At 41.1% G+C, this 27,858-nt stretch overlaps 1 protein-coding gene across 1 annotated transcript in view; it reads right to left on the bottom strand.

The window, feature by feature from the left end:
• IQCA1 (IQ motif containing with AAA domain 1) overlaps positions 1–27,858 on the bottom strand; it is a 111,359-nt gene that overhangs the window by 32,846 nt on the left and 50,655 nt on the right. Inside the window, exons 7-12 of the mRNA XM_010577995.1 lie at positions 22,007–22,082; positions 15,618–15,724; positions 15,309–15,404; positions 8,438–8,499; positions 5,506–5,588; positions 2,579–2,686 (exon numbers count right to left, since the gene is read on the bottom strand). Of these exons, the coding sequence (XP_010576297.1) occupies positions 2,579–2,686; positions 5,506–5,588; positions 8,438–8,499; positions 15,309–15,404; positions 15,618–15,724; positions 22,007–22,082 (532 nt within the window). The remainder of the gene's footprint in view (positions 1–2,578; positions 2,687–5,505; positions 5,589–8,437; positions 8,500–15,308; positions 15,405–15,617; positions 15,725–22,006; positions 22,083–27,858) is intronic.

Below are 27,858 nucleotides of genomic sequence, written 5' to 3'. Positions count from 1 at the left end.
TGTAGAGGAGCCAATGTTATTCCCCAGTCTGGAACATGGCAGCTGCATGCTACAGAGTAGGTATGACGTATCTGCTACAAGAAGGATCCTTTTCTGTTCCCTTAATTTTATTTGGGTGAGCAAATGCAAATGCCAGGGCTGCTATGCTTCACTTGCTCTGCTAGCAGCAGTGACTGCTCAGCATTTCTAAATCTGTCTCTCTGGCTCCTCCAGGTAAATTCATTCTGGGCTGTAAGAAATATGCTCCATCACCTGGGAAAGCCTAGTAGAAATGCCTGCATTGTGGAAACAGAACCACAGAGAGAGATTTAGGTGGTTGGTGGTGATAGAACTTGTCTTCCCTGCAGCTCTGTCACTGTATGAATTAGGCACAGGTGAACCTCCAGAGATGGAAGTAGCAGGGAATGTCAAATGCTTTGTCCTTACCCACTGATAGTCCAGTAACACCACTGCCTGTGCCTAAAAATGTCCTGTATCAGTAGTGGTGGTTGTTACAAAGTCAGATTTGAAAAATTTGTGTGAGCATCTGCTACTTCTGAAGAAGAGACTGGTGTCTATCCAGACTATGGGACTAGTGGGGTAAACTGGCCCCGAAAGTGATGAGCTGCAGAGGGAGCCTATGGCTTAGCCTGGAAAAGTTATCCAGGTTAAGGGGGACAGCTAGGTAAGAATGGTATTTAAAAACAAATTCAATCGGGCTGCCTATCTGTGTCCTAATGGTTTAATGTCCCAAATAAATGACAATGAACTGAGTGCTAAGATGAATGCCATTATTTCAGCACTGTGCAGGATGTAGTGAAGTTGTCAGCCACCCAGGCTTTATTAATATTTGGTCGTTCCATACCAATCTATTACTATTACACACAGATTTATTATGAGGGGAGCAGCAGACTCCTCTGTGGTTAAAGATGAAGTATATCTTCTACTATTATTTCTCCTTTCAGCTGCTTATAATTTTCTCAATGCCATTTAAGCTGGAGCCTTCCTTGCCATCCGGTGACTATTTTGAGAAAAACTTCCACTTCTACACATACACAATTACATAATGATTAACTAGTTTTGAGACCAATTAAGTAAAATATCATCCATAACATATCACCCAAAAGGTGAAACCATTCCTGTGCCTTTTTTTTTTTGGCTTATGTAATACCTTTTTTTACTCAAAGGCATTTTTTCAAACTGCTATTGCAAATACTTTTTGTTTGTTCAACTAGTCCAAGGTCTCTTCTCCCTAGAAGTTTTGCCAATTGTATAAATGGCAGGAAAATTTATGGGTTCTCTTTCCTCCTGCCTCGGGGGTGTCATGGGGCTTGATTTCACTAGATTAGATGGTGTTAAAACATAACCTTGGAGGAGTTATCTGATATGTGAAATACCACATTGCAGTCAGTGCAGACAGGGATAACTGCTGAGCACGGTCTCAGCTGATTGCAGTCAAACCTGCAGCCTGCCCCTGAGGGTTTACCTAAAACCATCTTGAGAGTGTTTTACATGGGAAGAGCCCCATCTAGGTTGAAGGCAAGGGTGCTGCTAGCATCCTGTTTGTTAACCTGACTCTTCAGATTGAGCTGTAGGGCAGCGGGAGCACTCTTCTCTGTCCAAAACCTGAATGAAGCAGACCTGTGCACTATTGCACCAAGCTTTCTACAACATATCGAGCCGCTTTGGGGACAGGGGGAGCGTGAAATGCCCAAGGAGAGCCACAGAGCATGGATGTACAGAATTGCCCAAGCACTGGCCTTTCTGGAAGGTGTGTAAAGGGGAGAGAAAAGCAGAAGCTCTGTGTCATCTCTGCTCCATTTGCTAGAATGGGAGACAGGGAGACGTCAGCTATTTTGCCCTATAAAGGGGATCAGCACACAATGATACAGCCTGGGGGAGGATATGGCTAGTTAAAATCTCCCCAATATCCAACAGGAATGGAAAAGGATGCAAGCAAAGTATGAGTAGAGGCCCTTGAGACAGGCACTTCTTGCAGTCTAGAACTAGACTGCAAACTAGAGTTTGGCTTAATGCCATTCCCAAGTTAAAATATGGGATAGATTTTATGTTAAAAGCAAACAACCTGACCCAGCAAAGCCTTGTTAGATGTTGGCTAAGTCTGGCATTAGAACTGCAAGGGCATTTAAAAGTGTTATCTCTGATGTACAAAATGTATTCAGACTAATTCCTTAAATGATTGCATTGTTTAGTACTGAGTAACATTAGCCAGCTTGTAAAAGGTAAATTGCAACCTTAGCCCTTCCCTTAACTTGATTAATTTTGATCACTGGAGCTTGTTTTAGCTATTATCTTTCCCAAGTGATTTCCTTTTATGTGCTGCCATTCACAAACTGTTAACATGCAAACAGAGATGGTATGGAAATGCAATACCTGACAATAGCATGTGCAAACTCCTTTATGCACTATTAAAATGATATGGTCTTCACTCAGAAGGCTTAATTGAAAAACAATTATACTGCAAAATGCTTTAGATTACGATTAATCAAGCCCTGTCAAAGCCAGTAAAAATGCATGTTACTGACAGGAAGCAAAGCCATTGTATTCTGCCCTCTAGTAATTTTTGCTGTGCTCTTACCTAATGGCAATATTCCATACAGTGCTATTAGCTGTCTGACATCTGCAAGAGAGGGCATTGGCTCTATATCTACCTGACGAAGTGTGGTCCCCAGATAGCTGTACTCGCCTGTAGGGAGGAAGCATGGGCTTAATAAATGTGACACTGCATTGTTATAAAATGCATAACTCAAGTAATGAAAAACTACCATAGAATACCAATATAACATGCTCTCAGCAAAACCAGTACTGTCAAGGGACAGGGACTCAAGCAGGGCGATATTGTTGTGGAATGTGGCCCTGAGAAATTTGAAAGGTGAACTGCAAAGGAAAATGAAGTTAAACACACTGTGGACTTTCCCTTCCAGGCTGTGGAAGGTGTTCAGCAGAGCAGTCGGTCTCGAGTAACCTTTTAAAGAAACTTTGTGGAGAAGAATCATTAGTAGCACCAATAAATCACACTGCTGGCAAAAGATTTCTAGATCTGGGATTTTGCAGGGCTGGAATCCCAGTGAACCATGCTCTATCAAAAGGATTTCAAAAAGGGGGAAAAAATATTTTAACAAGCTTTCCCTTGGCTGCATCACATCTCAGCTTCTCACTATGGTAGACATTTGTCACCTAATTTGGTGGGGCTCTTTGCTTTGCAGTTCACCTTTTCTGAACAAAAAACCCAAACCAACCCAACCTCCACAAAACAACCCAAGAAAACTAAAAATCCCCAACATGAACTGAAATGATCTAATCTTCCCTCAGCTCTTGTTACAGAGCCATAATCACGTTGCTTGCTCTGTCAAAGTCCATATACAAGACATGTTAGAGAACAAAGATCCAGAAAGATGGGCCACAAGCAGGAAAACTAGTTGTGACTGTAGTCAATGATTATTTTTTTAGCATGAATTACATTACTGAAAAAATAATAGTATATCATGTTTTATTGGAAATAAAAAGGGAGAGCACTAGAGCTCTCTGGAGCAGAGGTAAATTAGCAATGGTTAAGAGAGAAAGTGGAGTTGTAATTTGGGGGCAAAAAGGCAGACAAGCCCTGGTGCAGCTGCCTCCTCCCCTCTGAAGAATAAAATTCATTTCAGGTTTTATCTTTTATTTAAGGAGAAATCAAAAGAACTGGATAGGAATTAATCTTCACAGATTTAATTAGAAGGCATCAAAGGGTTTAATTGCAACTGAACATAAATCACAGTGGATATTCTCTGACTAATTTAGATAAGGTCACCAAGAAAATTAGTTCAGTGATGTCGGTTTGTCATAGAGGGGGGACATTTCAGTGCCTTTACTTGCTGTGTAGCACAATTCCACTCTTTGTCCTTTTGCCAGGGACTGGGCTTAGACTTCAGCCACGTAAAAGCTGAGCAGATGAGGACTTATTTTTCTGCAGGCTTTGACTGTGTCCTCAGACCCTTAAAGGGGCTTTTCTTGGTAGTAATAATAATAAAAAAAAGTCCAGATCCCAGGCCAACTTTAAATACCTTCTTTATCTTGTTCTGGCAGCTCAAGAAGCATGACTGAGTTTTGAGCGAGAAAGAGCTCTGGCTTTGACAGTCTGGGCCATCTCCTTGCTGCTTGGTCTGCATGGGCCAGCATCTGTGCTGGGACACATGGGGGACCTGGCATGGGTGTAGGCAGCCAGGTGAATATTGCTAGGCTCAGCACTTCTATGCCCAGTATCTTCTGCTGCTGGGAAGTGAATATTGCTGGTGTAACTTGGAGCAGCCCTTGTGTTGCTCTATGCTGCAGAGGAGCCAAGGCTTCAAACCTCAGGGTCAAGGGAAGATGGCCCAAAGCCATCTCAGCCTGTTTCCAAGTTTGTTACCAGCTGTTAATTATTATCCACTGGCTAAGATGTGCTTTAAAAACATCTGTGGTAGGGAATGTTTGTTGGACAAAAGTGACCTTGATGTACTGGTTGGTTGAATGAAGGAATGATGAAAATCTTCCATTACTTTACTTCATGATCTTTAATGAGCATAAAATGGATGGAATACTTGTTAATTCAGCCTTCAACAGAGTAGGTGAAGACTCTGAAGGAAATAATTGGTGCTTCTAAGAGTTTGTCTAAACACGGCATTTAGAGGTGGTGTACAACAATCTAGCTTTTCTGGCTCCAATACATAATGTACTAACAGCCTGTGGCATTGTGGCTTCTGGATGTCTGCAAATTCAAGTAATGGTGGCCTTTGAAACAACTGAATCTTGGGTTTTTTGCTGTTAAGGTTGCTGTGTTTTTGCTGTATGTCTCCAAATGCTTTTGGAGATGGTGTCAGACCTCTGTGTAGCCTTCAAGTGGTTTGGTTTGGTTTTTTTTTTGCTCTGTGTAAGCATAGGCAAGCATGTCTGACTGCAGCTGCGGGTAACAAACTGGGCAAGAGGACTATGAAATGCAGAACTAGACAGAGACACAGCTTCCTCAAATCAAGGGCCAGATATGCCTCAAAGCACTGCTCAAAGTTCATGGGCAGTCAGGGAGGTGGAGGTAAGAGGGCAAGTCTTCTCTGCTGAATGAACAAATGCTGAAGGTATGGTTTTTGCTGTTCTCTGGGAAATACTCTGGATGGATTATGACCCCTAGTCTGATAGACTTGCATTGTCTTGCCAATGCCTGGCCAGTGCTCCTTAAAGGATGTCCTGGTTCTACCTCAGAGTGGCTTGTGACATCCAAAAACATTCAAGGCTTCCAGGTGTTAGTGCTTGGAGCTAACCACCAGCTTTACAAACAGGTCCTGGTTTCAGTAGCAGAAGTGAAAGGTACTAAGCACCCTGCAGAAACAAACTTGATTTGCATACATGGCCTTAGATATTCAAGTTTGAAAGTCCTGAAAGTGTAATTACTCTTGGATTCACTCTTGACTGGAAATAGGGGTCAGAGAACATTGAATGGCTGGAGGTTTGGTTAGATTAAACACCATATTAGCTGTAAAACGTGTACTTTACCAACATAATCGGAGAGATTCACGGTCTTGGCTTTTATTAGTAATCCTTCTTCCACTAGTTCCCTGTACAGAGAATCGATGGTCCTACGGACAAGAGACATCACTCAGAAATTCTAGGGCACTGTAAGTAAAAGCTCAGTCCTTCAATAACTGAACTAGCTTAAGAGTTATTTATGTTTCCTCAGCTTTATAAATGTATTTTGTAGCTCAGAGGTAAAGGTTATTAGTGCCATCAATATGCAATCAATAAATACCGTTTCCTGCGTTATGGCAAGGAATTTCTTTTATTACCTCACAGACTGCATGGCTCCCTCTCACACTGATTCCATTACCCATTTCCAGGTGATACAAGATCAGTTATGACTTGTGTAATAGACTCGTTCATTAATATCAATTACTGGGAAATTATTTTTAAATTATACAATAATAGCAATCCTAACACTACTATACCTATTCACTTAGCTCTCCAATTAGTAGTAATTCATTAGTTCTTCTTGGAATTTATTCTGTTTGCAATAGACAGCCTCATCTTGTCAGGAACATACTGGGAATGACTCGATCAGTGCAACCAGTGGTTCACCTACTGCAGTGTTAGGGTCATGCTGGCCAAAGGAGGATTGAGGGGGGAAAAACATACAGTGGAAACAGGTATAGCTTCTCCAGTGGAATGATTTCTTCCTATCTCCATTAGTGGCTGGAAACAGCTCCCAGTAACTGAGGATTTAATACATGTACATTTGTATCTGGTTTTCTATTGGTGTGGACATTGTCCACACCCTCTCTTTTGGAGTTCTCTCTAAGTATTAATTTCAATGACACTTTTGGCACTAGGTTCAACAGATTGATATTGCTTTAAGGATTACATAAAATGAATATGCCTGTTGGAAATTCTTGTGATATTGTTAGTATAAACAATACTGATTTGAACCTTTTTAGGTCTTTTGCTGTTTGTGCACTTTCACATTCTCTTCCTTCAGTATCTCAGCTTTTTTTGTCTTTGTCATTTATCTTAATTGGGATGTTCTGGTATGCCTACAATAAAAGTATTTAATAGCAGCTCTCAGCTGGCTAATAAAACTACATATATAATTTGAGGTCTGCAGCCTTTTTCCATTTCAGCTGGGAAGTTTTATGTTTATGCAGTTAGTGGAACAATTAGTATAGGAGTAGTGATAAGCAAATACAAAATTTAACACACCTTCAACAGTGTTGATTTTGCCACTTTGACTCTTGCTTTTATTCTCGGTGATTTTATGTTGAGTATGCATCATAAAACAAGCAGAAGGTAGAATGGGACTAACCTGACAGTTCTGTTGGAAGCATGACTTCTACTTTTCCTGTCTTATTATTTTTACCATGCAAACTTAATGATGCATGCCCTGAGTCTCCTCCAAGTAAGTGTGATGTGATCAGTCTTTGTTGACTAAAACCCCCTGTGCCCCCTCCACCATGCCAAAAGACAGATGAACCTGAGCTTCTCTTGGTTATTTCCAAAATGCTTCCTCCCTCCCTGCTCAGCAGGGAAGAGCAAAGCATAGAGCCAAAATGCCACATAAACTCTGATTAAAAGCCAGCTACTAAAATGCTTGTGTTCTTAAATGCCTGTATGTTGTATTAAGTTTATATATATAAGAAGCAGGTATGTGCAAGAGTAACTTTAAAAGCACAGAATATATGCATCCTTGTTAGACTTTGGCACTGCTCTTGTAAGAGAGGTCATGCTCTGCTATAATCCATGACACATTTACTTTAAATATTTGCTTGGAGAGTTTTGGGGTTTTTTTTTGGTTTTTTTTTTCTTTTTTAAAGTGGGTAAGGAGATCATCAACTGATTGTGTAGTGCTAGCACCAAAATGATCTAGTCCAGGTCTTGCTGTGCATGTCTTGTACAAATAGATTTATGGGATGAACCCCATGTGCTTCCTCCTGTAGTGATTGACTGCGTGCATCTTCATGCTGTTCTCCAGCCCTGCTCTCCTGGGAGATGGGTCTGCTCCTGCTGTGCACTGCTGCTGGGTCAGCAGGTCCCAGTGGTGATATCTCTGTGTAGGTGTACCTGTTATGTGTACAGGTGAAAAATGGCCAAATTATCAGTGAATGCATCACGAGCTCACTGAAAATGTAATGTCAAAAGAAGAAATCCTCAAATCCCCCAAATAAAATAAGGGTGCTTAAGAGCAAGGGTACACAAGAAATTGCCAGGTCTGCCAGAACTCTTATTGATAAATAAGACTGATTTATGACATGTACATTATACCTCAGACATGAAGGGTGATTTATAGAGTACAGGGGCCTGTCTGCAGCCTCCCTTATCAGGCTTCAGCTGAGATGGAAAATCTGACAGTCAACAAAACTGCCAGGTGCTTCTGCACCTGCAGAGAGGATGGGGAGGAGGCAAACAGGGCCAATATCCTGCATAAATGTTACATGTGCTTAGCTTTGCATACTGGAATTAACCTGACTGAAGTTAATGGAGACTGGCCCTAGTGGTGTGTTGCAGAATGGAGATCTTAATTTGTATGCATTGTTGAAGATGGGGGGAAAAACAAGGTCTGTACTGTGTAGCACTAAGGCAGTGTTTTGTTGCTCTGTTATTTGTGGTGCTGTGAAACCATCAGTCCGGGGGGGGGGGCGGGGCAGGCAGGCATTGGGAAGGCTATACTGGTGACTGGGAATGCAAAAAAGGTTTTAGCTGAAGTGTATGTGTTTCAAGTCTGTAAAAGATTTTTTTTAATCATCTAGGCTTTTTATGGATATTTATAACTGTTAGTAAACAGGTTTTATATATATCGTAGGTCTCCTGATGCTGGTAAGCGTAGCAGTGTTGAGGTACTCCTTGTGTAATTAAAACCGAAAAGGGTTGATAGCACATCTAATGCAAAGAGGATGCAGTCTCATTGTCTGAATCTCAGGTAAACGGGTCTTCTCTTTACCTGTCAGGAGTAAGATCTTCCTCCACCTCAGGTATCTTTTTCCTCATGGTCGTCTTCTTTTTCTGAGGACCACAAAACCAGGCAGGAATTAGTGACCTTAGTACAGATATATATATTTGAATGTACTGAAGCAAAGTGAGGGCCAGAACAGCAAATGTTTCAGTGTTACTGTTACTGAAGGAACCCAAACAGAAAAAATCACATCCTTGAATGCCCTGAGGGAAAGGAAGTAATGTGCCCATTTATAAAAGCACAGGAGATGTTCCCATTTATAAGTGTCTCATCAAGGTGTGGGAGAGGTGAAGCACCCCTGGGCTGAGGAGCTGTGTCCAACCTACAAGTCTCATGCAGATCCTGTGGCAGGTGCTCTTAAAGTGGACCCTGCATGGAGTAACCTGGTGGCTGCTGCTTCCTTCTAGAATACAGCTGCTCAGGGAGCCTGTATACCTGAGCTGCAACTGTTACCTCCCCAGTGAGCGCCCAAGAGCACCATACTTCAAAGTGATCAGTCCCGCTCCTTCCAGCGGAGGTTGCATACAAAGAATCCAAGGGTCATTTGCTCCAAGAAAAAGCTCTTCTCTCCTTCCTTTTTGGATCACAACTCTGGTTGAGTGGGTATGGCCCTTACCCAAGAGGGAAGCAGGAAGGAAAAGGGTGTGGGGTTCAAGTAGCTGCTCCAGACCATTCATGCCTTTTTTTTTTTTTTTTTTTTAAATTGGCAGCTTCCCTGAGGGTCATGCAGGGTACTTACAGCTGGGCCAGGACCTGAAACCAATGCTCCTGAGTTTCTGGCTAGCCTCCTAACCATTAGACATCCTTCTGCCTTCTCTTTCCTAATGCCTCAGGGAAGAAGCTTGAAGAGGTCAGAAAAACATGACCTGCTCTTTCTACTTTTGATATTTTCACCACACTTTCACTATGGGAAGGTTTTGACTTGTGTGACTAGTTTCTTTACATACTGCAAGAAACCCATGGAAAATGTAAATAAGAAAGATGTGAATCAGTAATGTCAAGCCCCTCCATTAATTACAGCTCACAAGCTATAAATATGGTTAAGGATAATTAGTAGTGGAGAGGGCATCATTAATCCATGTTAGTGCCCACCACTGGTATCCATACTTAGGTTCTGCAAAGCACTTTAGAATTACTTCAGTGGAACTATTTACACAGTGACATTTGTGCACCATGGGATTTCTTCAACAGCTTAAATTTAAGCATGTGCTTAAATACTTAGTTGATCGAGACAGCTTATTCTTTCCAAAAGTTTATGTTCACTTTCTTGGGAGTAGAGTTGTTTACTTTCTTTTTTTAATAGTGAATACTTCTGCAGAGCTCTAGAGGCTATGTTGTTGAGTTAAAAAATCCTATCCAATTATCTGGAAAATGCTGTGTGATTTTTGATATTTTTTTTTTCCCTAGAATGGATTGGCAGTGTTCAGAAATATATCAATTTTAAGTTTCCAAGGACAGTTGCAATGTAAATAACCTGTTACTGTTTACAGTACAACAAAGATAATCTAGATGAATATGAAAATTAAACCCAGAACTATGTGGCTAAGCTAACTGGGAAAAGGTGATGTTTTTAAGTTTTGGATTAGAATATGCAAACAACTCTTGCATCTGTAGAAGTACACCTTGGGTTTCTTTACATAAATAAGCTTGGCAGCAAATACGTGTTAGAATGTGCCAGTGGAGGTTTTTCTCTAAAGAAAAGGAATGGGAAGCACAAAGCATGTGCCATGCTGTTTTAACAACTGGAAATATTGAGACTGTCAGTGGTTTATTTCTGCTGTTCCTCTAGCTTTGTCTCTCTTTCTTCCAACAAGCTAGAAATTACATATCATGGGGTCTGACTGGGAAGAAAAGCTCATTTCTACCTATGTAAAGACACTAAGCATATGCTGAATTTATTGGCCAACTGGTATTGTCCTCAAGGCAGCTTCACCAATAAAGTAACTCAAGAGCAAAACAAAAATGAACTATGCAGGGGAAAAATGTGTCTTCCTAATTAACATCAGCATTTATGGGAAATCTGGCAAACACTGAGATGCGATAAGGGGAAATATGAATTGTAGACAATGGCTTTTCTCCAAAATGTCTTATTGGGAACTGCTTTTATTTAGAAAATGATACTGTTTAATGAATGTGAACATGCTCACCATTTATAACGGAAATCTCCTTGTTTCTATCTCTGAAATGTCAGTCTAGCTTCTGTGTAGCCATCCACTTACTTGGTTATTTTCTGCTTTGATAAGTCACATGTAGTGAACTGCATTAGCTATTAGCTGGCAAATGACAGAAGACTGTCTTCCATGCACAGTGTGGTATCTTGTCTAACTGTGTGGGCTCATGAAAATGTTCTGAGTAGCTCAGAGGTTGCTATGAGCAAATACAGACCTGATTTCAGACTAGATTCCAGAGCAGAGTGTCTCTGGCACCAGAAGGGAGAGCGTAGCCAAAATGTTTCATTGAGAGAACTGTTCCACATTGGAACTACAAGATGTGTGTCACCCTTTGGCTGTGATCATACAAGTCCTGCTGCCATCAGCTGTCGGCAGCTACTGCCACCAAGTATGTGGAAAAGTAACAAGAGGAAAGTACTCCTGTGGTTTAAGGGAAATGACAGTATATAAGCAGCAGGCTATGAAGTGTTTGTGTGGATTCCTTGCATCATGTGTGATGCTTGGATGGGAAGCTGAGCAAGTGCAGATTTGCACTGTGTGCATCTGAAGTATTTTCTGGCAATGCCAAGATATAGAGAGCAGCTTCTGATACTTTTACTGAAAAAGTCCTTGAAGATGTTCCAACTGATTATTAAGCTCTTGCTAAATGAGGGGCTCTGATCTCTAATCTCTCGGTTTAGCTACAGCATCCAAAGAGGCTACAGCCCCTGCAGCTGGCTGAGAGCTCTGGGTGCTAATCTCCATTAGCTACAGAAAATCCAACAGGGCTTGTGAATCGCTGTCCTCAAACCCAGCCTTTCCTCAGTTCTGACTCAGCCTGTCTTCTGGCCTTATTCACCATGGCTTTGCTCTTACCAAGTCTTTAGACTGATGTCAATATTCTTGTCATAGCCATTGCTATAGTTAACCTCTTCTGGTTTTCTCTGCTTCTGCCCAGCTGCATCAAAAAGGAATATCCAAAGCTGCGTTGAGATGCTAGCAAGGCCTACTTCAGAAGCAACTTTTACACACTTAGGTTCCCATGTCCCCTCTTTCTGTTTTTTTCTGACTTCTGCCCATGCCTTTGTGTTATGTGTGGGTGTGTTCACTTGCAATGGGTTGCTTTACCTGCAGTTGGATCGGAAATAAATCCTTGGGGGAGCAGAGCAGGAAAAGCAGCACAATGGGCTTGATAAAAAGCACTCTGATAAGCACTCAAATGTAACTTCCAGGTCAGTAAATGTAGAGGGCTGATCTGTCAGCTCTTATGTGGGGTGGAAAGCCAGTTTAAAGAAGCCAGGTCTGTGGTGGTTTACTTGGCTGCAGATTCCCAAGAGAAACACCCTTGGCTGCTAAGTCCTCTGGGTACCATGGTTGGGTACGTGGCATCCATCTAGAAGAAACACTTGTAAAGCTGGTGGGTTGTGTTAAGCCACCCAAATCACAAGCTTGGGCTGTCAGCAGAAAGGGGTAGACTCGGAACAACAACATTTCACTAAAAGGCTTGTGCTGGCACAAGGATGCCACCAACTTTTTAGAAATCAAGTACTTTGGAAAATGCTAGCACTTTCTCTTTCACTCCAGGTGCTTTATAATAGGCTCCTCTAGGCTGGGTGGGGACTTAGACCTTCAGACATCTCTTTGCCAGCCTTCCTAGACATCAATGCCATATCCCTTGTTAGGAGGCAATCTCCCTTCAAATCCTTCCTCAGCCTGTTTTTACACAGGTGCTTACAATCCCAGCTTGCTGACCCATGGCTGGGCAGATGACAAGCTGCCACTGTGCATAGTGAAGAAAAATGCAATTTGCAGCAGAACTGAACCACATTCCTTTGTTTCTGCTGTATCCTCATCCCCTCTCCTGTGACAGTCATCAGATCTGGAGCAATTGGAGTCCAGCACAGTGTGTCTCTTAACAAGGACACTTGGGCTATATACCCTATCAATGCTGGACCGTAAGGACAACAGTGGGACAGTCTGTGGGGTGAGATGCTTCTAACATGGATAGAGGCACAGGATCTGTGCCTCCAATGATAGCAGTGTGGCTTGTTGCATATTACGTGCAATTTAATTAGTTTAGGTATTTTCAGACCAGCCTACTGGTCTGGAGACCCGTTTGTAATGAGAAGAGCAATTTGCCTTTCCACCCAAGATGATTCTTTCACAAAGGTGGCAAATGGGCTTTTTATCTTCAGGGGCAATAAGAGCAATTCTTGGTAGGGTTAAGTGTCAGCTTTTAGCAGTGAGTGGTATTTGAAGGTTTGGGAGTGAGTGGTAAAGTTCAGCCTAGAAAGTACAGTGCATGGAAATAAAGGAGTGGCCTGCTGGTATGCCTGGAGCTGTTAAATTTTGTTTATCTAAGACCTAAGCCATCTGAAACACTGACTGGGAGGGAGCTTCTGCTTTTCCTTTTGAGTCCAATTCCAAAATGTCCTTGCTGAACCCTCTATAAAAGGGACTTTCAAACAGGATTTCAAACTCAAATTATCTCCTGTGGGTCAGACAGATTTTTTTTTTTTTTTTTTTTTTTAATATGGACTTGACAGAGTTTTTAAAGTTGTAAACTACTTGTCCTCTGCCTTTTCAAGAGCACCTTAGGATATCTATACTGGGTACCCCTGGGTAGTGACTTTTCCCTGGCAACAAAAAAAGCCCTAGTTCTACTGTGGTGTCTTCCTGCAAAGAAAGTAGAAGAAATCCCTCCTTACAAGAGAGGAGATGGCCAAATGCACGGCATCGTGATTTTGGCGTAACTGCCCCTTGACAGAAAACTCCACTTGTAAAATTTCACTTAAAGAAATTACTCTTGCTGCCCATTCGCCACTGACAGAGTGCAGAAAAAGGTTTGTATTCTCTGAAGAATGTTGAATCCTTATGAGAATGCTTTTCTTTGCAGAATATCCCTTTGGAGCGGGGAGGGGGGGAAATGTTTTGCATTGTGCTCCAGACCTGTTCATGGCTACAATAAGAATCCAAGCCCTCTGTTATTTCACATTGCATAGTTGGGGGGGAGATGTATGGGACCTAGGATGTGGTAACACATGCCTTGAAAAACTAGAGGATTTTTGCTGAATAACAAATTAATAAGCTGCTTTCAAAACTTTCCAGCTCTTTATTATTCTTGTTAAATAAGCCAGATTTTCATAAAGCAGATCTGAATCTGTGTGCACAGGTATGCATGCACTCTGTTTGTTTATGGACTGAGATATTTATGCAAATGCTAATTAGAAAAAGCCTTTGCCAATGTCGATTGGACATTTCAAATAGTTTTGCATAGGGAAGATGTGTTTCGACTAAAACTGGATACATCCTTCCATTCCCCACCCCTAAAATAGAACTGGTTTTTTTTTTCTTTTGTTGTTTTTGGGGGTTTTTTGTTCATTTTTTTTCCCCCAGATAAAATCTTTAGGGAACTTGTATTGTTTAATTAGTACTTATTCCCCTCTTCCCCCACCTCATTCTCTCAGGTTACTGGCACAACTTGGGAAAACAAAAGTTAAATAACCTCCCTCCACCCAAAACTATTCCAACACTGTATTGTAAGAAAAAACCCCAACCCCAAACAAAGCTTTATAAGTCCAGAGTGACATTTTGAAGCAGTTTTGACTAGCTGATCTAAATGCATCTGCCCATGACAACTTTGGGAAGATTGTTGCAATATTTTGTCTGTGTATCTTAAGCCTCCCTATTTTTGAAATGGATTTAGCAATCCAATTGGTATCAGCTTTCACAGTTGCTCCAGTCTTACATTATTAAATTGCTCCTGCACGTTTGTCAGGTGAAAGAGCATTTTTAAATATAATTTGAGTAGAAGTACAGCAAAAGCAAGTATTTGCATGCTAAAAGGATTACAGAAATGAAATACAACATGAGATTAGGGTTGGCTATTTGCCCTGAGGATTTTAAGTGGATCTGCTGATTGAATGGTAGGGTCTGTAAGCTTTGAGTTATTTTGCACTGACATGATCTATAGTTTAAATGCTTGGGTAAGGAATTCTGGGAACTGCGGGCTGTTGAATTCTGCATGTGGTAATGCTGTGAAACGAGATGAGAACATGTGTGCTGTGTTTCACTGGGTAACACACATTAAAAAGAATCTATGTCTTCAATCCATTTTATATGTTTAAATAAACTTGGCTTAATTGCAAGTTCCCAAATGCTTCAATAGTAAGTAGTAACATAATTAATGTGTACCTGGCTGTATGTGATCTATGTGGCGTTACAGGTAAATGAAAGGTAACACCAAAACATTTTTTTGGTGTACAGTTTTGAAACACATGAACTAGTCCTCATTTAGGAGGAAGACAGCCAGCAGCTGGAAAACTTAGTGGCACCCAGATCCATGCCTTCATTGGAAGACCGTACTAATCTGAACCTGTCACCTTAAAGAGAGGGATTGCTTGGATTTTCCTGTTTGACTGGATCAGAGGATTTCAAAAGGGTGTGTATCCCTCTTGAAAATCTGATCTATCTTTTAAAGATTTATCTCTGCAATAGTTCAACTTTTCCTAAGCATTATTTATAAAGATTAGGGAATAATAATAGCTAAAGGAAAAGGCCCTGAAAAAAGCCACAGGTGAATAGATTTTTAAATGCTTCTGACTTGAGATCCAGTAAATGTCTGCGAGACTAGGGTTTGCACTGAATATCACTGTATCTGGGCAGAGAATTGAGATTTACCCTGAATTCTCCCAACTTGCTGCTCTTACCTTTTCACTTTTTCTTCCTTTTTTCTGTTTGTCGCTCTTTTCTCCATCCACAGCCAGTTTGAGATTCTCCAGTTTCTGTTGCATCAACTCATCAACCTATCCAGACAAACACAGTTGAATCTTTCTATGTCTTCTATTCTGCCACCACACCTCAGACAAATGTTCAGTTAAACAAGTGTTAAAGCAAGGAACAGATACTAGGGACTCTGGAAGGAGGTAAGGTCTATGCCAGGGCCAGTTCTTGCAGCTGTAGAGAAATATACACAGGCAATGTATGTTATTAGTGTCCTCTTACTATTGTAAGCACACCTGCACTCTGATCTCTTCCTCCACTTCTTCCCGTTTCTCTTCTTTGATCAGCTCCGGGTCATGATCCTGGAGAAAATCCCATCCCTCGCCTCTGTTCTGCCAAATGGCTGTTATCCAAAAGAAAGAAAAAAGGGAAAAAAAGTTACAGAAGGCATTGGTTTCTCCAACTGCTTCTGGAGGCAAAAAAATAGGTAGTTGTAGGCAGCTTTTATTTAAATTATTAGCTGTATGAAAGTAGCAGGCTCTAGGGACCCTTACCAAGTTCAGAGCCCTGTTGTGTTAGGCTCTGTAAATCTTGAGGTTAACCTTTTTTTTTTTTTTTTTTTTTTTTTTTTTTTTTTTTTTTTTTGTCTTGGGCTGTAAATTGGTATCAGATTTCAGGAGGATAATGGGATATGGAGGTTGTCACTTTCTGGTTGTAAAGCTGAATGCCTGGAGTGTTGCTCATCTTCAAGAGCAGGTAGTACAGTATGGGCCGAACCATATTGTGCCTGATGTTGGCATTCTTTTTTTTGAAGTCACAAAGATGACTCCTGTCCTGGGGAGTGTGCTCTCTATGCACGTCCCTTGGGTGGTGTAGTGCAGGCTTGGGGACCAAAGGAAGGTGTTTAGTTTAAACCAGGAAGTTTCCTTGTTCTCTGCTGCTCAGTTATCTAATGCTAAGTTAAAGCTGCTGCAACCTTGCAAGTTAGCCTTTGTAGTAGTTCACATGAGGCTGAAATATGGGCCAGGAGCACTGGAATAGGCATAAAAGCCTGTGCTGAGCACATGGAAATGGGAGTGTGAGGGGACAGGGAATCTGACAGAGCAGTAACCTCCATCCAACCCACAAGTGACATATGGCCACACGGAGTTTTAACTTCGGGGAGCTTTAAGCTTGATGCAGTAATTGAGATGCAGTCGAAGTCATTTCCGAAAGGTGACAAGGCCCACCTGATACAGCACCTCTATTTCTTAGTGTTGTGCAAAGGATAAGTAGTAAGAAGACCTAACTCCAGGAACAAAACAAGCTTGTGCAAACTGATGATCAAAAAAAACCCCCCAGCCCTGTTTATGATAAAGTAGCTAATGATCCTGAGCTGCAGCTCTTTATTTTTGTTCAGGCAAACAGCAATTTGCTGTTTAGAGAGAGAACTAAATGAGGTCTGGCAAGCTTGGTGCATATCTCAACTCTCTGCTATTAGCAAAAGTACCTTTTTTTTAATGGAAACGCCTCTCTTCTTTCCATATTTTTTGAGCTAATTTGAAGGAAGACAATTCATATCTTGCATTTCAAGCCCCGATAGTATCTTTATAAATGACAGCTAATCTCCAGCAGTATGTGCTAATTCAATTTCCAGATGATTTAAAATGACAGCTTTCCACTTTAAGACATAGGCTCCTTTATGAATCTGTTTTGTACAGGGTACTCCTTCCTGTACCCACTGCCATTTCTAAGGCACTATAAATTCAGGAAGGTTTTCACAGTACCCATAGGAGATCACTCAAGTTTTAGTCCAGTTAATATAATACTGGCTGCTATTTCCACCCCCTACGAATTTTCAGAGTCCAATTATGTGTGGAGTATTTGTGGCTTTACACATAGGGAATAGTTTTTGCAGGTGAGTAGTCTTAATTTCATAACTGAAGATGGTAGAGATGGAGAAGGACAGTGGATTTTTTTGGTAATGAGGAAAGAAACTCAAAAGTATAGATATTAATTTCTTTAAATTACTTGCAGGTCATTAGATGGCATGACACATGTCATGTAATATTTCAAGAGGGAAAGCTGATTTGCCCTAGTTAAAAGGTACCTCCTCCAGGGTTACTACCCTGGAATTTCAGCCCTGGGGAAAGGGGATGTTACATGGGAGTTATGTGAATTTTTAAACATTTTCCTAACTGGGTCAACAGGTTGCAAGTGCTTTATTTGCACAGGAGTGCTAGGTTTTAGATATTTATTTTTCATAGAGGGATTCATAGATTTTTTTTTTTTCATAATTGTTTATTGTAATTTTGTAAATCGATTAGTGGTTAATATCCACTGCAGGCAAACCAGGGACAGTCCCCGCAGATTAGGCAGCTGCCTTTGATATTACCTGGCAACCAGTTTTCTGAGTGCTATATTAGCTACTAGGTTAGAGGTCCCTGATTTTAGAAAAGAGATCAATAAATCATAGGTGTTAGATGCTATGTTGTTCTTCTATAGATCAACAAAATGCTTCAAAGTTATTTTTAAAGTAAGGTCAGGAGGCTAAGGATGTTATGTTTTCACTTGCTGGTCAAAAGAGCCTGGTATTCTGTTACAGACAGGGTCATCCAGCTATGGGAGCTATTTTTGCATGTGTGTGTATGCAGTGCAATTTATATCACTTCTAAAACAGTGTATGCTCATCTTTGGATTATTTTGTATGCGTACCTCTCTAGCTCAGGACTCAAAAGACAGCCCAGTCCACTAACGTGACTGCTAACATCATCTCAGCAGCATTAGTTTTCACTCTGCAGACTAGTAGGTAATTCCAATATCCCTGAATTTCAGAGAACAGCTTGTGACTAATAATTGAAATATATTTATCTGAAACATGAAGATTTTCTTAAAATTACTACTTTCAACCTCCTGGCAAAAGGATTTGAATCTTTTGATGCATAGTTAAAGATACATAATACCTCCACACCTTAAAGTTTGGGCCATGGAGTATTTGTGTTGAACTCAAATATGCTCTGCAACACTGAGCAAGTCGTAAATATCAACTGGCCCTCTGTATAATGGCGGAAATAGCACATCTCTGCCTTGCAGCACAGGCTACTGCAAAAATAAAACCCAGGAAGATGGAGGTAATGATTCAGACTGCGTACATCTGCTCCACATAAACTCTTGCTATTCCAGTGTAAAAGTAGATGTCACACAGAACTGGCTGTTTCCAAAACAGTATATAAAGTAAGTGTTTTAGATAGAGCTTGGCAAATGTAGTTTAGCAACTAGCAAAGCTGCCAAATACAGTTCTAGAAGAATAAAAGTCTTCATGAGTTCCAGTGAAGTTTAGGTAGTAGTTCTAGCTTGGTGGAGGAGGAAAAAAAAAAAAAATTGGGGTGGAGAAGTCTGTAACTGAAATGCTTAGATGTTTGTGAAAAGTAATCTACATCTTTTTAAGTATTTAAGTAACCTAAGAGCAAAGCAACCAGTTTCAGGGGATGGGAAGACTTTCTTAATTGCAAGTGTTGGGGGTGGGGGGTGTGACTAAACAAAAATGTTTGTTGTTTGGTCAGCTACCATTTAGGTAAACTCCAGATACATTCATAAGGGTCTTTAAATGACTCCATTGTAGGCATCTGGTATAAACTTTCTTAATCAAGCTCCCTCACTTCAATGATGTTTTCAAGAGTGATGCACTAATAAAGTTGAACTTCTGTGCAAATTGTGATGGTAATTGAGCTATTTCTACATAAGAATAGAAAAAAGTTCCCAATGTAGAAAGACTAAATTCAAACCTCTCTTATTCTAAACGATTACGCTACTGAAATGAAAGCAGGCTAAAATTAAAAATACAAGAAACTGCTTATACTGTTCTGGTCAGAAGTTGTTCTAGATTTGATTCTGGAGGCCTTGGAAAAAAAGAAACCTTATGCATGGCCAGGTTAAAAGTAAAATTATTCTGAACAACCACCAGGTAGTATTGTGATAAATGGTGTCCTGCAATAAAAAGCACTAAGTGCTTGTGAATGAGGCAGGGGACTGCTGCATGGAGGAATTAACAGCTGTTTACTAAAAATAAATATGGTGTCAAATAGACTTGGTTCACTAGGAGGAAAAAAAAAAAAACTAACACCTGAAGTTTATCTGAACAGCTACAGATTTTTACTGTGCATAAGACAGAACTGCAACTATTCTTTGAAGCTTGCAAGAGAGCTCTCTCCTCTCTGAGGATCTCTGGTTGTGCTCTATGCAGAAAATGGTTCCTTCTTGTATGCCTTTGGAGCTAAGTGAATAGCTGTCAGCTCTGGCAGGATGGGCTGGAGATGAGCATTGGTGTTTAACTCTGAATGCCAGGCTGGAGTCTTTATCTACCACAAAAGGATGCTGCCCATGCCTGACCTACCTGAGCACATTATTGCAGTGTTACCTGAAAGTGCTGCCAGTACATAATGGGAAGATGGAGGTACTAGCACTGACTGGCTTTAGGCATCCAATTCAGGTGCCTGAATAGGAACACAGGCTCCGCAGACAGCTAATAGGCTGCTGAGTTGCCCTTGGGAGGCCTTGTGAGATATACAGGAACACAACAGCCCCAATTCAGCACTCATCTTTGTGCGAAAAGTTAGCATGAGTAACCCTGAAATGTTATATACTTGCAGAGCTTAAAGCAGGCATCTTATTAGGAATGGAAGTACTGGTGTTTAGGTACAGTTTGGGTGACGAATGTGTCTCCCATCCTCTCATAAACCCCCTGACTTGTTATTACTTGAGATAGTTGTGAAATCTGGGAGTCTGTTCCTATTAAACTGACCTATTGACCTCTGTGGTGGTTTTATTCCTAACATTGGCATCCACTGCCATGTCGGGAAGCACTGTTTAAAGCCTCTGCGTGAAGTTACGGCCAAACATGTTTTCTACGACCTGGAGGAGAGTTATTTGCACAAATACAAGGAATTTGTGAATTTGCAGTTCAGCATTGTATTGAAGACTGTAAAGCCTCAGCAGGGGATCCAAGCAGCACTGTGGGAGCACTGGAAAGCACAGCTACTACATCACCTACTCCTTAGTGGAGCGCTGAATGAGCATATTGCGAAGCCTACGTAGTAATGTGAAGCCTTCCTGCTGTCTTGTTGCTACTTTGCAGCAGGTAGGGTCTCTACACTGTTCCGTTATTGCTCTTGGGACTTGCTGGATGGGAAACACTGGGCTTGCTATTGCTGGTCTCCAGTTGCAAGGTGTCGTTTCATCCTGAGTGCATAGAAAAGCACAAGTAATGTTCTTGGCCAGTTAAGGAAAGTAGCATAGATGAATTTGATCCTTATCTAAAACTCCTGCTGACTTCAATGTGGTTCTGATGCAGCATTCAGGAGTAGAGCCTGGGACAAAGAACTCCTCTTTAGCCATAAAACTGCTTTATGATTTATAACGTGTAAGAAAATCCTAATTGTTAGAAGTCAGAGGTCAGGCAAAGCTGTGCTGGTGTATATTTAGAAAGCAAGTTGTACACTTCTTTCTCTCCAGCCAACCTAAATCAGGAAAAAAATTTGATGCCAATAATTTGTCAGCAGGAAGGAATAATGGAGACGTTTCACGTAAGGAATTTTAGCAAGCTCCTAATACTGCAGGGTGGGGAGAAGAACAGATATTTTTAATAATTGAGAATAAAATCTGTATGAAATAAAGCAAAAAAACAAAACAAAAACCAAACAAAAAAACAACCAAAAAAACCCCCAAACCAAAAAACCCCACCCAAAACCCCTATAAGCTTTGATCAGGCATACTTTGTGACACAGGACTTCAAGTTGGCTTCTCTGACCTTTGGAGTCCTATCGTGCTGTTCACTTAAAGTTCATGAGACAGATGCTTCTTTTGATTTCAGACAAGTGCATGACTTCCATGCTCACTTCCAGGCTCAGCAATAAGTGATTGCTAACTCACTTGTTTATCTAGGGTGCATACTGAAGACAAGTGGTTAGGAGATGGGCAAAGGCATCAAGCGTAGAGGAGAGGGTAGAAGAGATACAGAAAAGAGCAAGATGTCCTTTTGTGAAAACCATTTTTAAAATTTGAAAACCCCTACTTTTGGATGCTTTCTCAAGTGACAAAGCAGCCAGTCTCCTAGCTATAAGTCTGAGTTAAGTTTAAGTTGCACACACTTTGAATGAAGCAAGTATATTCATAGTCCAGCAGCATTTTTGTGCCTTTGCTTGAAAAGATGATCCTCTTCTTAAAAAAAGTAATCAAAAAAGATTTGACTAGCTGTAGATTGTGTAGGTGAATGAATCCATGGATGCTTCCCATGAATGAGAGGAGGACAGGACAAAGAGTTACAGGAACATGAAAACATTGATGCTGAAGCCTGATCTACAGAATAGTGCTTCTGAACTATTTGCTATTCAGTTGTCATTTTGCTGCCCTCAGAAAATCCAAGAAAGCCCCTGCATGAACATCAAAGCACTTTGATTCTAGCTTGGCCACTTTCACTCATATGGAATTGTACCTTCCTGTGTGATCAGCTTGATGATTTTGAGAGACTCTAAGAAGACTTGAGGTACTGAGAGGCTCCCTTCCTAAAGACCATTTTTATCTAATGTCCTCATTTCTAGAAAGTTCCATAGTTTGGGCAGCTGCTCTATTTGACCCTATAGGAATGACGTTCAAATTAGGCTGAATTAGAAGAACATTCCAGCTGTAATTGTTATCTTTTTCTACTGACCTTTGTATTGACTGTTTCCTTCCTCCATTATTGAAAGGAAATTACTGGGAGCCATTTTCCAGCCTTCCTCCTCTTCCTAGATTGGGGTGGGGTGAAAAAAAAAAAAGAATATTAAGATGTAGAAACTTCTCAAGTATGAAAAAAGTAATAATTTTCATTGGATTTTTAAAGATTAATTTTAATTTGAGGAATAAGATGCTGTTGTCTCATCAACAAAAATCTTCCTAGCAGGCTATAAGGAAGTTTTATCCCTTTGGAGAGGAGAGGCGGTGTCTGTTCATCAGTTGACCTACTGAGGTCACAAGAATTAAACTCAAGCTTGTTTGAACATGTAATATAGGTAGGAGACTTGCAACATATAAATGAAATTACTTTGCTATTTTTTCAGTTAATCTTATTGTAGGGCTGCTCCCTCCCCCCAAAAAGGAATTCCCAACTTGTGGGTAATTCAAAACTGTTGAAACCTCATTTTAATCTGTAATCAGAAAGAAAAATAGTGATCTTGGTGTATCTTGCAAACCAAAATATTTTGTTTCAACTTTATAAGAACATTTTGACGTTTTTCTCTCTAAAGTAAATGACATTGACGTGTTCCTGAAACAGTTTAATTTCATTGAACCAGTATTTCTGATGGAAAAACTCATCAGAAAACAATGAAAGTTTCTTCATGTTGTATCAGTCATAAGTCCTCAAAATGTTATAAGGTAACAGTTATTAGTTGCAAAGTAGATTGCTGTTTGGGGATGAGGTGAATGTGGATTTATGCAAGATAATGTAAGTTGTATCAGACTTTGCTAACCAATGTGTAGTCTGTAACCCACTGGTTATCAGTAAGATATAAAGTGTAGTTCTTGCAATAAGTAAAATGAAACAAACCCCCTATATATGCCTCTGTAATTAGGTGCCATGGCATACCTGCTATCAGCAGATAGAATTGCAGCCAGGTCATGTGAATTATTAAATGTGTTTTTAATTAAAGTGTTATTATAGTAATTAAAGTTTGGGCCCAGAAGGACATGCAAAACCTAAATACATTTATCACTTCTACCCTATGCTCTATAGATGTATTTGAAAGAGATTCAGGAGTTTCTTGACTAAACATCAAGAACCATTTGGGTGAAATATAAGCAATAGTTTGAGGATTTGACACCCAGAGCTCAAATTCCCAGTTACTCTTAATGTATTCTCAGTTTTTGCAGGGTGTGGCATTTTGAGATTCATCCTTGGATCTTTTGCAGTAAGCAGAATCTATTCTTTTAATATTTTTCCATAATTTATAGAATATTATTAAAACATGATGTTCTAAGAGGAAATATTGATAATTGCTAATTAATTAACCCCCCCAAACAGCCTAAAAATGGGTTATTCATTTTTAGCCTCTTAATAGCGTAGGACACACTAATGTTTCTTTTATTGTTACAAATAAGCCAATAAATCATTTTAATTACTAGCTTCAATGATTTTATACACTGATATAAATAATAGTGTTGTGTCAGTTTCATTGATTTTAATCAAAACCACTCCAAGTCTAAAGGACAGTTGCAGAATGCTGTTCTGTATTCCCTCCTGCCTCTATTAACAGCGTAAGAATCAATGTAATATAAAGAACTTCTTTTTCCTTGAAGTCAGTTGATATATTTTTCTATGTTCAGTTGATTGATGCCATGCTTGTTCTATGTTAAGTGCACTAAGGCACTTAGATTGAAACATACATTGTTGGTTCAAAGGAGACATATGGAAATAACAGTTTGACTATATTTCTGAAGCCTTCTAAAGCCTAGCCCACACTAGGTGATTCTCATTCAACAGCAGGGAAAATTTTGAATTGACTCCATTGTGCACTTTTGCTATGGAGATTTTTGCTAATGGGTTTCACCTAAGGACAAAATGTGCCTCACTGTTAAACATTTCTGGATGCACAGCCTTGCTCATGTTCAGTGAGACAGACAGGTTGCAGCACGCTACTGGGCGAAGCAGTCCAGACTGGTCTGACGTGTTCTGCTATTGAAAAGAGGGATCATACAGTACTGAAGTTGGTGGGGGTTTTTGTTTTGTTTTGTTTTTTCTTAGGTGCCCAATGGGAAATCAAATCAGCACCTTACAGAGAAAAGAAAGTGAAGTTACTTTGACATCAAATACACCTTTTTAAAGATTGCTATCTGCCTTTTCAGAAATATTTAAATTTCCTTCTGGGATCAAACTCTTGTTTTCTTTAAGTACTGAGGTTAGGAGCAGGGCTTTTTTCTGCCTGCATCACTATGACTTATAGCCTACACTTATTAATAAGAATCCTGCTGTTAGAACTTTTCCAAATACTTCTCAACTGGTCTTAAATGCTATTTTTTTTTTCCCCTGTCAGTATTATAACCTTGGAGAGAATGTTCCCTTTGTTCTTTCTCAATGAACCATAGAGAACCTGATATAATGGCTTAGAATTTTACTTGACAGGACTTGTGATGGCTGAAGAGATGAGAACGACATCAAGTTATAAAGCCCCAGAGCTCTATATTGGTATTTCACCCCATTTCAAAACAACCTTGTGGAGGCTGTGAGGGGATTGAGATTCATTTTTGGTATTGTTGGTTCTTATCTAGTGAAATGTGCAAAACCAACAAAGAATCAAATTTACCCCGTGAAAGTCAGATTTTTGAGCAGATGAGTGAGTTGCTATCCAGTTTCAGAAGTTTGGGTTGGGTTTGGTGGTTTCAGCGTGCCTGAACATTAATGTCTCACTTTGACTTACTTAGACTGAAGTGTCTGGAACAGCCAGCCTTTTCCATTGCCTGTGCAAGACCAGAGGCATCACAGGGGTTTGTTCTGGGCCAGCTGAGTTGGGAAGGAGCAAGGACATTAGAGGACACCCTTGTGAATGCTCCCCAAAGGAACCTGTCTGTCTGAGATGTTATAGGGTTCTATAACTGTGAATGACAATGGTCTTTAAAGTCTCTAATTTCAAAAGCTTTTCTGAGCTGTTGCCTTCATACATGTACTTTTATCTGATCTTTCCCATAGAGTTCTGCAGTGTATGTGCTGATTTAAGGGGTTACACCATGAATTGGTCCCTCAGAGCTGAACTCAGTACTAGTACAAGTCACCAGAAGTCTTATGGACAACAAACAACTTGGTATTACTTGGCTTAGGTCTGCAGGCCATTACCCTTTCTCCTCTGTTGCTCCTCCAGGTTGGCTCCACTCTGCCACTAAGATACAATGAGGTGGTACCAGTAATCACCTTCCACTGTGTTGGGTTTTGTGGCAAGGTTTTGGTAGTGGGTGGGGGTTAGAGAGGTGGCTTCAGTGAGAAGTTGCTGGAAGCCTCCCCTGTGTCCGACAGAGCCAATACCAGCCGGCTCTAAGACGGACCCGCCGCCGGCCAAGGCCGAGCTAATCAGCGATAGTGGTAACACCTCTGTGATAACATTTTTAAGAAGGAAAAAAAGTTGCTGGGACACACAGAAACAGCAGCCAGAGAGAGGATTGAGAACATGTAGGAGAGACAACCCTGCAGGACACCAAGGTCAGTGCAGAAGGAGGGGGAGGAGATGCTCCAGGTGCCGGAGCAGAGATTCCCCTGCAGCCCGTGGTGAAGACCCTGGTGAGGCAGGCTGTGCCCCTGCAGTCCATGGAGGTCCACGGTGGAGCAGATATCCACCTGCAGCCCGTGGAGGACCCCATGCTGGAGCAGGTGGGTTCCCGAAAGAGGCTGTGACCCTGTGGGAACCCCGCGCTGGAGCAGGCTCCTGGCAGGACCCGTGGATCTGTGGAGAGAGGAGCCCATGGAGCAGGTTTTCTGGGAGGACTTGTGACCCCATGGGGGACCCACGCTGGAACAGTGTGCTCCTGAAGGACTGCACACCATGGAAGGGACCCATGCTGGAGCAGTTCATGAAGAACTGCAGCCTGTGGGAAGGACCCACGTTGGAGAAGTTTGGGGAGGACTGTCTCCTGTGGGAGGGACCCCATGCTGGAGCAGGGGAAGAGTGTGATGAGTCCTGTCCCTGAAGAGGATTAAGCGGCAGAGATAACGTGTGATGAACTGACCATAAACCCCATTCCCCATCCCCCTGTGCCACTGGGGGGGGGTAGGTAGAGAATCCGGGAGTGAAGTTGTGTCTGGGAAGAAGGGAGGGGAGGAGGGAAGGTGATTTGAGATTTGGTTTTATTTCTCATTACCCTACTCTGGTTGATTCGTAATAGAGTTAATTTTCCCCAAGTTGAGTCTGTTTTGCCTGTGATGGTAACTGGTGAGTGATCTCTCCTGTCTTTATCTTGACCCATGAGCCCTTTGTTGTATTTTCTCTCCCCTGTCCAGCTGAGGGGAGCGGGAGTGATAGAATGGCTTTGGTAGGCACCTGGTGTCCAGCCAGTGTCAACCCACCACACACTGCTTGCAGCATTATGCCTTCACTAGTGCTGTGACATTGCACCCTGTGATAGTGTCTCCCTGATGGCGAACTACTGCCTGAAGACAAGTGTTGATAGGAACTTAAATTCCTGTTTGCACAGGAGCAACCACTACCCTTCCTAGTTGGCAATGCAAGATCAGGCTTAAAGAGCTCAGAAAACCCATTTATGTATGCTGCTCCTTCAGCCCGCTGTGCATCTTCATCTACAAAGGGAAAGAAACACCCCCAAAACCCCACACTTTGTTTTGTATGACCCAAAAAGCATCTTTTCTGGTTGAAAACACTATCTAAGTTACAAGTCAGTGCTTAGATATCTACCTCCCAACTAGATTGATGCATCCTAAGTTTGTGTAGTTTAAGTTCCTGGGTAGCTGTAATGAGAGCTTTGGCCAGATTAATGGATGTTGTCCAAGAAAAGCATCTTCTGTTATATGGTTTTTCTAGGGTTAGGACTTAAAATTAATTTGTGTAAAACTTGAAGTGAAGAGTAAGCTTTGCCCCAGAAAACTCACCCTTCTCCTCCACATACTTGGCGAGAGATTAATGACCCTTATTAAAAAAATACATTGTTTCAACTTTGTTTATAAAGTAAATGAGAAACAAAAGTTGCTGCTTCAGCAAAAGCCTACAATTTTTGTTGCATAGCTCACTTCTGAAGATGCCCTTTGGTCTTTCACAGGTGTTTTCCTCAGTGAAGTTGCTCCTGAAAGAATTTGGAAGCATACCTTCTGTGAAACCATACCTTAGTATATCAAAGGTTTCAGGGAGTATATCACATTAAGTGGCATCCACTGTGACTTGAAGCAAAGAAGAGCTCATACTGTAAGAATGTGGGCTGAAAATACATGACTGCTATTTACAGGCTTACAAAGTATTGGCTTGCAGTACAAAAGATGCAGCTGGCCTATGTGGAACTGTACCTATAAATTAGTTTGAAATGCATGCAAGCTCTGATGCAGGTATCTGACTTGAGGCTAAGGTTCTCACTTCCTAGTTCTTGTGTGAAGGGGTGGCAGTAACTAACTTCTCTGTACCCAACACTAAAAGTAGAAATACTTGGTTAGATAGCTCAGCACCATTTTGTTATCTGCACAAAAAAAGCAACAATGCTTTGTAAAAGTGCTTGCACGCCGTCTTGGCAACAATGTCAAAGCCATAAAGAGTATTTTTCAATTCATTTGTGTCTCTCGCAGTCTGTACCTACATCAGCTCTTCCCACTGAGCTGAGTCATAGCTGTACAAATGGTCATTCCTAAAACATGAGAAGTAAAATTCAGTTCCCCAGAATCATCAAGGTAATTGAAAGGCTGAGAGGGACTGGCCTCAGGCACTTCCTGTGTCTTCTGAAGCCTTGGTGACCATTCTAATGTAAACTAGCAGCCTCTGCCCACACATGGCTTAATAGGCTGGACTTTGGCTGTTTTCACAAACTGCTAACTATTTTTAC

The sequence above is a fragment of the Haliaeetus leucocephalus genome, unplaced genomic scaffold (genome assembly GCF_000737465.1).
Source record: "Haliaeetus leucocephalus isolate CR32 unplaced genomic scaffold, Haliaeetus_leucocephalus-4.0 Scaffold587, whole genome shotgun sequence".
Taxonomy (NCBI): domain Eukaryota; kingdom Metazoa; phylum Chordata; class Aves; order Accipitriformes; family Accipitridae; genus Haliaeetus; species Haliaeetus leucocephalus.
Note: the sequence above shows the minus strand (reverse complement) of the source record. Positions and strands in the feature narration are given on the sequence as shown.